We start from the raw sequence: 11,124 nt of genomic DNA on the forward strand, positions 1-11,124 counted from the left end.
CTTAGCTTTTTACAATCATGCCCTCAATATTTTTTGTGTGTTCACATACCAAGTGCCATAAAAGTTTTGTACCATTCTGGTGATGCTACGATTTTTAAAAATTAAAATGTAAAATTCTCCGGTCAGAAGTGACCGAAGACCGCACAAGGGTTAAGTGAGCCAATGCTGCATCATAAACATTATTGTGCAATTACAATGCAAATGACCTTGGTCTGACATAACCCGTCAGGCGACTATAATTCCCGCACTATAATTGGCCAAGAGGCCTGTCAATCATATCGCCCATATCGGTCTCTTCCGGCTGTGTGTCAGCCCTTCAGTAGCAGCAGCAGCAGCAGCAGCATCCCTGCCCAAGAGAAGCGAAATCCGGCCATCATCACAGGTAACGATTTTCTTATTTAAAAGTAGCTCTTTGGGCTCATCCACGCCAGTATGTGAAGTTTTAAAGCAACACTTTCCAGCGGACGAAACGCCCTCGCGCTGTTGCTTAGTAAGTTTGTCAGTTAGCTGCTGGAGCTTTAACGTTAGCCCGTTAGCATCTGTTTACAGGCTCCGGCTGTGCCTCCTAACCTAGGAAGCTGCCTACATGCACAACACTTTTGAGTGAACAGCGACCACTCGCAAAAAAACGTGAGTAAACCAGAATGTCTCAAAAATGCTGTCTAGTTAGGCAGCTCACCAGTTTTTGAGACGCAGCCCAGATTCATTAGAGTGAGAGTCCTGAATCTTTTGGTTTTGTTGTCTTTTTTTTTTCCACGGAGTTATTCACGTTTGACAACCAAGTCAAACAAATAAACAAAAATATCCAGAAAAGCCTTGTCTCTTGATGCTCAGTATGAGTGTTAGAGGTCGAGCCCTGTCGTGTTGATTTTGAGGGCTGTTCAGCTGTCATTTCCTCAGCTTATTTTCCTATTAAAAGTAAACAGACGTTTTTGTAAACGCTTTGCTTTCCGGGTATTTTCATCTGTTTAAGTATGTTGACATATTCTGCACCGACATGAGCAAGTATGTGTTATTCCCTGGGGCTTTATACACCAGCATGTTACAAATTTGAAACAACTTGCTCAGTACATGACTGGGAACTTTCTTTACTGTAAGACGATTTTTTATTTTCTGTAAGTCATTCCAAACGTCCTATTTTAGCAAAACTCAGAATGACAGGTTTTGGATTGATTATTATTACTATTTTTTTTTCAATGGGGCGTGCGTGTGTATTAGTGTTTGACTTATTTGCACAGTGTCATGTTGACTCATGTAGGTTCCAAGGCTTTTAATTGCAGCAACTGTGCTTATATCTGACAAAAACTAATGTCATTTCTATGTAGCCTATAAAAGTCGCGCCATTCCATTACTGGTGTTAAAGTGGGTAAAAGGGTACAGTATTGTGAAGTGGGTCTACGTGGACCACTGAACAGTTATTGCTTTATTTCTGTTCCTGAGGTGTTATGTTGTGTGTAGCTTGGGGTAAGTTTGTAGACAGATATAGATGAGTATCAGGTCACATCCCAGAGAGTAAAGCAAGGTGTCACTGCTTTGTTCTGTGCGCGTGTACATGGAGATTCCCAACACCGCCTTGACTTGCTAACTACTAGTGTGTGTCATTGTCAGGTATGTGCTTGCACCTCTCCCAAGCAGACTACATTCCAAAGGTCTCAATGAAACTGTGAGTAACGCAAAAGACTGTGATTCATTCCATTTCTGAAATCTTGTGGGTGTTTGGGTGTTTCCCTATAGTCACAGGCAGTCATGCCCTTTCAGGTATTTCCTCTCTGCCACTGGTACCTATGCGAAAAACCTTCACAGAATTGGAATGCACATCATTCTTAATAAACTCTAAATTCTCTTTATGGCTTTATGAAAATTTGTTGAAAATGTACTCACTCTCAGGACATCCAAGAGGTAGATGAGTTTGTTCCAGATTTGGAGAAATGTAGTATTACATCACTTGCTCACCAATGGATGCTCTGCAGTGAATGGGTGCCGCCAGAATGAGAGTCCAAACAGCTGATTAAAAACATCACAATAATCCACAAGTAATCCACACCGCTCCAGTCCATCAGTTAACATCTTTTTGAAGTGAAAAGCTGCGTGTTTGTAAGAAACAAATCATTGAGGCGTTTTAACTTTAAACCATCAGTTCTGGCCAAAATACCAGTCTATAATCCATAATGCTGTTTTCTCACATTGCCATCCATCAACATATTTGTTTAGAACTGTTTTGAACTTTTCACTTCTAAATGGTACTTTATCTGTGCATATTTCTCTCCTCATGACAAGATGACTTTTTCACTGGAGAAAGCAATATTATGGATAGAGGTGTTCAAGATGTTAAAGGTGCTGTATGTAAGTTTTTGACTCTACTAAAGCATAAAAATACCATAATGTGTTTGCAGATATTTAAGAAACATGCTAAGTTAACATACTTGTTTATCTGAAAAACTATGCTACAGTCAGTTATTCTCCTTTGAAAATGTGCGTTCCGGGCCGGAATGTCGGTCTCTGTTTTGGTTTGTGAAACCCGCCCACTGCCAGTTTACCCAATTGTATTTCGGCACCCCGGGTTGCCAGTAGGCGGAAAAAAAAGCGCATTTAATTTCATTCATCGTCAAGTGCGCTTGTTCCTGTTGGTGTCGTCAATCTGGCAACCTGCGTGTGTGTCAAGTCTGAGGAGGAGGGGCCGGGTGAAAAAAAACCCTCTCCAATATTTTGAATTTGGACTGCAATACCTAGTTCAACCACTCAGTGTCAATCCTACATACAGCACCTTTAATTGATGGACTGGAGTTGTGTGGATTTCTTGTGGATTATATTATCAGCTGTTTGGACTCTTATTCTGACGGCACCCATTCACTTTAGTGGATCCATTGGTTAGCAAGTGTAATGTTAAATTTCACCAAATATGTTCCTATATCCGGTATCTGCATCTTGGATGCCCTCGGCCCCTCAGGGTAAGTAAATTTAAGCAAATTTTCTTATTTGGGTAAACTATTCCTTTAAGAATTTTAGCCAATTTTTTAAAACCATGTTTAAAAACATTTAAATTCATTAAACATAATAAATGCACAATAAATTCTGCAGACTTACCCTCAAATAAGTGCAGAAAACCCAAGTGACTCTGTCCAGGCCTCCTTATGGGCGATTATTACGTCAAATCCATTCTGTCAACCCTTCATTTCCCAAATTTCATTTCTATCCCCTGGTTCAATCGAACAGGATTCTGTTCAAATGCAACAGGACCTGATTGTGTGCTGGATCTCATTAGACCCAGCATTCTCATTACCAAACCTGCACCTGAGTCTTTATTTTTCACGCAGACGCATTGTGCATGATTATCGGTTGCCACGGCCCCCGCATTCGGTCGTCTCAGATTGCGATCCCCTCTCTCCCGGGAACGCTGTTCCCAGACCAGAGATCATTACTCTAGCACAACACCGTGTCTCGGGGGATGGCTGAGACGTCTGTGTTATTTTAACATTTTAACTTTTCAGCTGATTGCAGAACACTTTGTTTTCTCATGTAGGTGAAAGTGCATCAGAGATAATGTAGCAGATTCTGTTGAAAACCTTGAGCAATACTGTCTCTCTCTCTTTGTCTGTCGTCTTTGATTTCAGAGGACTGATGGTGTCTCCTGTTGACCCTTTGCTTATTTTGACATTGGCTGCAAATTATCAGTGTGAATAACCTTTTTCGGTCTTTTCATCACACAAAGCAATCATATGACTTATATAATACACAAATCAACCAGTAAATTATTCGGGGTTTCTCCTAATATATATATACTGTATATACACATGCAAACATTTTTCTTCTTACCCAGCTCAATCACCCAATGGAAAAACTCTACATACAGGATACAAATAAATTGTTATATTTAATAACTTTTCAAGTATTCATTTATGCTCTGTAATGCCTGTTGCCAAATAAGGTTGTATATGAAAAATTTTCATATAATATGTTCATTGGAGATAAGAAAGTCGTACATGTTTGGAACAACATGAGGGTGAGTTAATGTCAATGATGACAGAACTTTTTTTTTTTTTTTTTTTTTTATAACATCTCACACCTTCACATCCCTTATCTTTTTAACCCAACCGTCTGCATTTTTGGAAACACAGTTAATGTTAAGAGTTGGTCTGACCTTGACACAGACAGCTGAAAGTTGTCTTCCATGCTGCAGTTAGACTCATTTCCTTCTCTCTGATTTACTCAGGAGTCATCCGTGTGGCCTGACCCCTGACTTTTCCCTATTAAAAGTATAACCTTGACCTGCACTAAGGAAAACAATTCCCAATTGAAAACAAGCATCACATGGTTTGGGTCATCAGAAACCAATTAGGCCTTGCAAAATGGTTGAGATGCTTTTGAATAGCTGTTTGAAACTTATGCTGAACAATGAGTTCATTGATACGTGCAAGGAAAATAGATTTTTAATATAATCTTAATTTAAAAATCGAGTGATATTTGTTTATTCAGACTTTATCTTCTAGTGCAGGGGTAGGCAAGTTCGGTCCTAGAGAGCCGCAGTCCTGCAGAGTTCAGCTCCAACCCTAATCAAACACACCTGAACAAACTAATCAATGTCTTCAGGATTACTAAGGCTATAGGCAGGTGAGTTTTTTTTTCAGGGTTGGAGCTGAACTCTGCAGGACTGCGGCTCTCTAGGACCGAACTTGCTTACCCCTGTTCTAGTGGAAACATCAGACTTCTCCAATCTTTTAGTCCTCTTTAACCTTGCACCTTTCTTAAAATCGACTACAAGCTCATTCATTTTGAGTAAAACAGCCATATGTCAAAATTCAATCAACAGCTGATGGATGAAACACAATAAAGAAGTCCTCAGTCTGCTTTTGTTCCCTCCAGTAATACATTATGCTCTGATGTACGTCACAAGATAGAAAAGAAAGAGCTTTGTCATCATTTGAAATGTATTTCCTAATATTGCAGATTGGTTGGTCTAAAGAAAACGTCTGATAAGGTTTATTATTAAAAAGCAATAAACATTGCATAACATATACTTGTAGGTTGGCACCTTGCTTTGCATATCTGATCTAATAGTGGGTTGGCTCACTGACTTTGAATTTCCTGTGTGAGATGGCCAAGAAGTCATAATGGTTAAAGAAAGAAGTGTAGCAGTGAAGAACTCTTCAGTAATGCTTGATTTGTCTTTGCTTTTTGTGTTACTTAAAGACTTCAGAGTTGTCCTGGGGCTGTAATAAAACTGCTAATTGCTCTCCAGTAATTTGTGCTCAGGGAATTCGCCGAGCACAAATAATAACCTACTAGAACAGACCGGGAAAGACATTCAGCAAGCTTTTTTTAATTAACTCTGCAATGGCTACATAAAATTGCGTAGCTTGTTAATAGACTTTAACCGTGCTAGAAGCATTCCCTCAGGTCTCGTCTAGACTGAGATAAGGCTGTCTCGTATTCATCACAGTACAGGTCTGTCTGTCAGGTTACACTCTTTGGAAGTAGACAGTCCAAAGTTCAGTTCTATATGAAATGCGTTCCTGCATACAAGCCCATGGGAGGAGACCCACACTGGCTCCACCTCTCAGTTAAAGTGCGGCCGGCTAGTTTCAGTCAAACATGACGGATGAATGGGTGCATGAATGTAGGCTCTAAGATCATTGGAGGAACAGGTGAATGATGGGAGTTTTGTCCATTTCAGTGTTTTTTTTTTGTTTTGTTTTTTAAACCGACTGCAAGGTTGAGTTGTTCTCTTCTTTGTGAGTCTGGTTTTGACTTTTTGTCTCTCCACAGGTGTCCCTGTTTTGGATGTGGTAGCAAGTCTCCAGAGACAAGAAAGTGAAAGAGAGACCATGTTTTAGAGACCCCGTGTTGGCAGCCCATTATCTACAATGAACAATGAAGACGAGTTCCATGATGCCGTCACAGGTAAGACATTTTAAATGGCACGTGATGGTAGGGCTGTTTTAAAAAAAAAAATAAAAATCAGTAGTATGTTTAGTATTTAATGAAGTGTCCATTTACGCCGCTTTTTTGCAGCCAAATAGCACTGTAACCAATCACAGACGTTGTGCACATGATTGTAGTGGTGATGAATGGATATATGAGACCAAAAAGGTACCTCTAAAATTTTAAATCCTAAAAGAACTTAAAGGGATAGTTTACCCAAAAATGAAAATTCTGTCATTAATTACTCACCCTCATGTCGTTCCAAACCTGTAAGACCTTTGTTCATCTTCGGAACACAAATTAAGATTATTTTTTATTTTTTTTAAATCCGAGAGCTCCCAGACCCTCCCATAGACAGCAAGGATCCTTTCACAATCAAGGCTCAGAAAGGAGATCGTTAAAATAATCCATGTGACATCAGCGGTTCAAACGTAATTTTACGAAACTACGAGAATACTTTTTGTGCACAAAGAAAACAAAAATAACAACTTTATTCAACAATTCATCTCCTCCGCGTCACCCTATAGCGCCATTTTGGAGAGTATCACATACGTAAACCAAGTATGCAACGTATGGACGCGGATACACCGTTTACGCTTTGATCTGCACGTAAACAACGTATCCGCGTACATATGTTGCATACGTTGTTTCAAAAACGCTTTAGAAAACTGAGTCGGGCCAAGTACCAAAACAAACTTGTAGCCAATCAGCAGTAAGGGGTGTGTCTACTCACGATGGGGATGGGAGAGCGCTCGGTGCACAGGACGGACATTAGCCGAGCCGAGCGACGACAGAAAGATAGAGATGGCAGATAAAAAAACAAAAGAGGAAAACGTCTGCGGAACAAAAGATGGCTTACGATAACGCAAGTAGTAGGACCCGTGTAAATATCGGATCAGCTTTCCAGCGCTGGAGAGAACTCAAGGAGCGGGAAGGCCTGCGATCGGACGCCGAGGTTGCTTTGTTTCTTCTCAATCTGTGAGTAACATTTTTTTTTTTTTGCATTGTTTCACAGAACTAATATATGCTGGCCTTTGCTTGAATATGCTCGTTTGTCATAATCGTTGCCTGGGTTGCGTACGTATGTGTGGGGCGGCGCTATCAAAATAGGGGTGAGACCCTTTTGGGGTAGGGGCGTGTTTGTTTGGTGATTTGAAATATCAACATTGGCTACCAGAAATCACTTACCCCACCTTTAATGACAGAACTTTCATTTTTGGGTGAACATCGGAAGTTGTTTGTAACATTACCTCTGTGACACAAGCCCATCCAGAGCTGTCGCATGTCATGAAAATATTGACATTTACACACAGCAGTATTAAACAGCTGTGGTTTTTTTTTTGAGGACAATCTACTTTGTCCCCTATTGTTAGTGTTTTGGCCACTGTTGACTTTAGCATTCGTCTTGTGTGTTTATGATAGAGTGGCCGCAGACATGGCGTGCCGTTCTGGTGTTGGCTTACCGCAGTCTGTTGATGGCTTCAATTATGTAGTGCTGTGTTCAGATGGCTTCTTTCATCGCTGAGATGAAATGAGATAAAATAAATAATGTAATGAATAAATAAACAAGGCGATATGGACCTTGGCAGGTCATTGTGCTGGGCTCCTGAAGTCTGATATCAACAGAGTCGCTCATATCAGATGGTACAAAATATGAAGGAGACGCATTTTAGACCATGTTATTAAATAGTGCCGTAGTTAATAACTGCATGTTGATATCAGGTGTACAGAAGATGTTTGGTGAGGTGTTCTGCATTTAATGTTCCAAAAATTTTAAGAGATGTATTTGTAAGGGTGATATCAATGAATATATCAGTTTTTGGTCAATATATATTTTATATGGAGCTGCTCAATTTAGGAAAAATCTTTAATTGCTTTTTTTAATTGCTTTAATTTTTTTACAGACAGTGTAAAAAAAATATATAAAATCTAGGTTTGCTTTGCCTGTTTGTACTATTTCACTGAAAAAAAGACATAACTATTTAAGAAAAAAAACAAAAAAAATTAATTAAAAACTATCAATAAAAATTGATTGACTATTCATTCTTTCGATTAATTTTGCAGCCCTTATTTTTTTTATATTTAATATAATTCATTTTGACGAGTAAAATGTTTATTTATTTTGAACTCTCGTTTATACTTTTTGAAATATCGTGTTTCAAAAAGAATTAACCCTCTTAAGGTTGCAGTCATGCATCTCTGTCTATCTGTCTCTCTAAATAAGATGTGCTTGTGTGTCCCAGGCTTGGATTCAGATGAGTCGTGTGAAGGCACATCAGAAGCCAGTTTTAAAGATGCTGTAGTGTATGACGGCGCTCAGAAGAACAATGGAGCGGTTCCTCAGGAGAACGGAATTAAGAAGCACAGGTACAGCCAGATTCCAGCACTGTGACCCATATGCTCTTTGTCTCTGCCTTTAATTTTTCTCACTCTCTCTCTTTTCTTTCTCAAGATTCTTATTGTTCATCTTATCTTTACAGTTCATTCTCGTTCATTTATAATCTGCACACCTGCACCTACATAAAATGTTTATGAATGGGAAAACATTCTTCTGCCCTCTTAGGTCGTCTCTTCCTGCCCCCATGTTCTCCAGGAATGATTTTAGTGTGTGGAGCATTCTCAAGAAATGTATTGGACTGGTAAGGATAAATAAATAATCATTTTAGCAGCAAGTTTAGCATGATTTCAATCTTATTTTTGTGGAATATTGCCATGTTCATTTTTCTGTGAACCTCATTATTTAATTCATGTGCCCCTGTAATCTTCAATCAAAAACTTGCCCTCCCCCTCGAAACGATACCTGTTCTCTGATGACGTGAGAACGGGTCAGTAATAATCCCTCGCCTCCAGCAGCTGTCACTCGTATGAGAACACAGCAATTACAAACGACAATGGCCCAATCAATTCCTGATGTACAAGCCCTGTGTTTCTTTTTCTCATTAAAGAAGCTGTTTAACTCGCTGTTTATACACCACAATAGGGAAGAAAAACGCATACAGTTTCTTTTTTTTTATATTCCGCACGAATAGTTCTTTAGCATTAGTGTTTTTCTTTTTCTTTAAAGGAGTTAAACAACTTCTCAGAAAGGGTGAAAATCCAAAGTAGTAAATTATGTACATGCAGTCACATTTGACTGACATAGTTTAACTTTAAAAAAAAAAAAAACATATCTCCTCATTCTCTTATTCATTTGCACTCAGTCCTGCTGTTTTTTCATTCAAAAATCTGCGTTGGGGCCCCTTAAAGAACATGTCTAAACACTGTCTAATGGACATAACCCTGAAGCACTGTACTTTTACAGGGTTTCTTTAAGAACTATTAGTAAAGTAGTTTGAAAGCACGACTCGTGAAGTTGTAGTGGTGTTTGGTCCTGCTGAGTCTGTTTGCTGGTGCTGTTTTCTAGGAGCTGTCCAAGATCACCATGCCCATTGTGTTCAATGAGCCCCTGAGCTTTCTACAGAGAATCTCTGAGTATATGGAGCACACATACCTCATCCAGAAAGCCTGCTCACAGTCCGACTCTATAGAGAGGATGCAGGTGAGACCACACACACCTCTTAAAGCAGAGGTCTCAAACTCAATTCCTGGAGGGCCACAGCTCTGCACAGTTTAGCTCCAGCCCTAATCAAACACACCTGATCCAGCTAATCAAGCTGAACTCTGCAGAGCTGTGGCCCTCCAGGAATTGAGTTTGACACCCCTGCCTTAAAGACAGATTGTTGTGTTTGGATTTTATAATTGGTTTATCATTTTAATATAAGCTAGGGCTGGGTCAATATCGAGATGAATCATAATAGTTAATCATAATAGATATTAAATTGTCAGGCAGTTGTTGAATTCAAACCTGTTTTTCTGTCTTTTTGTTTTAAGACGGTAGCTGCCTTTGCTGTGTCTGCAGTCGCTTCTCAGTGGGATAGAACTGGAAAACCTTTCAACCCGCTTTTAGGAGAAACCTATGAACTCACACGGTAAAGGCACATCAGCAGAGAGTTTAATAACGGACTATGCTGATAAGATTTGAGGATGTTGTTAAATGTGGGTTAGATCAGAATTGGTCTGGAGAGAAACTGGTCTCTGTCATTTATGTAACTCTACTTCTCCTTCCCCTTAACGCTTCCTTCCTCTGCTCTTGTTGGCTTCTCTTCTCAGAGAGGATCAGGGTTTCAGACTGATCTCAGAGCAGGTGAGTCACCATCCGCCAATCAGTGCGTTTCACACTGAGAGTCTGACAGGTGACTTTGTGTTCCACGGCTCCATCTACCCCAAACTCAAGTTCTGGGGCAAAAGTGTGGAGGCAGAACCTAAAGGGACCATCACGCTAGAGCTTTACAAGTGAGTCTATACGGCACGTAGTGTGTGGAGTAGACCATGATAGAGATATTCCCTGATTTATTTTTGTTTTGATTTGGTTTTGCTTTTCATTTATTATTATTGGGGGGGGGGTCGGTTTTGCGTTTTTATTTTTTTGCTTTTTTAGTTTGGTTTTGTACGGAGCCCCGCACATGACATGCAAGAAAAAAATTAATAAATCGTGCACACGATTTACTATTTCATTCCCTCGATTTATAAATTATGTGCACGATTTACTAATTTGTTCCCTCAATTTGCTAAGTCATGCACACGATTTATAAATTGAGAGAACGAATTAGTAAATTGTGCGCACGATTTAGCAAATCGAGGTAATGAAATAGAAATCGTGTGCACGTTTTAGTACATCGAGGGAGCGAATTAGAAAATCGTGCACACGATTTATTTATTTTTTCTTGCATGCTCCGTAGTTTTGCTTTAAATGCCTGCTTTTTCATTTTAGTTTTTTGTTTGGTTGTTTAATATTACATTTTGAATGTAATGGGCTGGGGTGGGTTTGTTGTCGGCTTATTTTTGTTTTGTTTTTTGTTGTTTTGTTTGTTTTGGGATTTTTGTTTGGGGCTTTTTCCCCTTTTTTGTTTGTTCTTTTTTTGTTTAGTGCTTTTTATTTATTTGTTTAATAATAATAATAATAATTATTATTATTATTATTATTATATGTTTATTTATTTTTGCCTTTTTTGGAGGGTGGGGTGTGTTGCTTTTTTAGTTTATTTTATTATGATAATTTCTTTTGGTTTCGTTTTGCTTTGTTTGCCTGATTTTTCATTTGTTTTGTTTTTGAATGGTTGTTTGATATTACATTTTAATGTCGCTAATGCTGGGGGGGGGTCGCCG

General features: G+C 39.1%; 1 protein-coding gene across 5 annotated transcripts in view; it reads left to right on the plus strand.

The window, feature by feature from the left end:
- The first annotated feature begins 278 nt into the window (after positions 1-278).
- The window catches only part of LOC107681391 (oxysterol-binding protein-related protein 2-like), a 14,516-nt gene continuing 3,670 nt past the window's right edge, over positions 279-11,124 (plus strand). The window contains exons 1-8 of one of the 5 annotated variants that reach the window (XM_016477677.1): positions 279-382; positions 1,609-1,663; positions 5,764-5,898; positions 8,163-8,286; positions 8,483-8,558; positions 9,323-9,457; positions 9,790-9,887; positions 10,069-10,251. In XM_016477677.1, coding sequence (XP_016333163.1) covers positions 5,862-5,898; positions 8,163-8,286; positions 8,483-8,558; positions 9,323-9,457; positions 9,790-9,887; positions 10,069-10,251 — 653 coding nt within the window. In that variant the 5' untranslated portion in view covers positions 279-382; positions 1,609-1,663; positions 5,764-5,861. Of the gene's footprint in view, positions 383-467; positions 491-607; positions 631-1,608; positions 1,664-5,763; positions 5,899-8,034; positions 8,287-8,482; positions 8,559-9,322; positions 9,458-9,789; positions 9,888-10,068; positions 10,252-11,124 lie in introns of those variants that run through there. The other 4 variants (XM_016477676.1, XM_016477679.1, XM_016477678.1 and 1 more) reach the window with 4 other exon arrangements.

The sequence above is a fragment of the Sinocyclocheilus anshuiensis genome, unplaced genomic scaffold (genome assembly GCF_001515605.1).
Source record: "Sinocyclocheilus anshuiensis isolate Anshui unplaced genomic scaffold, SAMN03320099.WGS_v1.1 scaffold881, whole genome shotgun sequence".
In the NCBI taxonomy this organism is placed as follows: Eukaryota; Metazoa; Chordata; class Actinopteri; order Cypriniformes; family Cyprinidae; genus Sinocyclocheilus; species Sinocyclocheilus anshuiensis.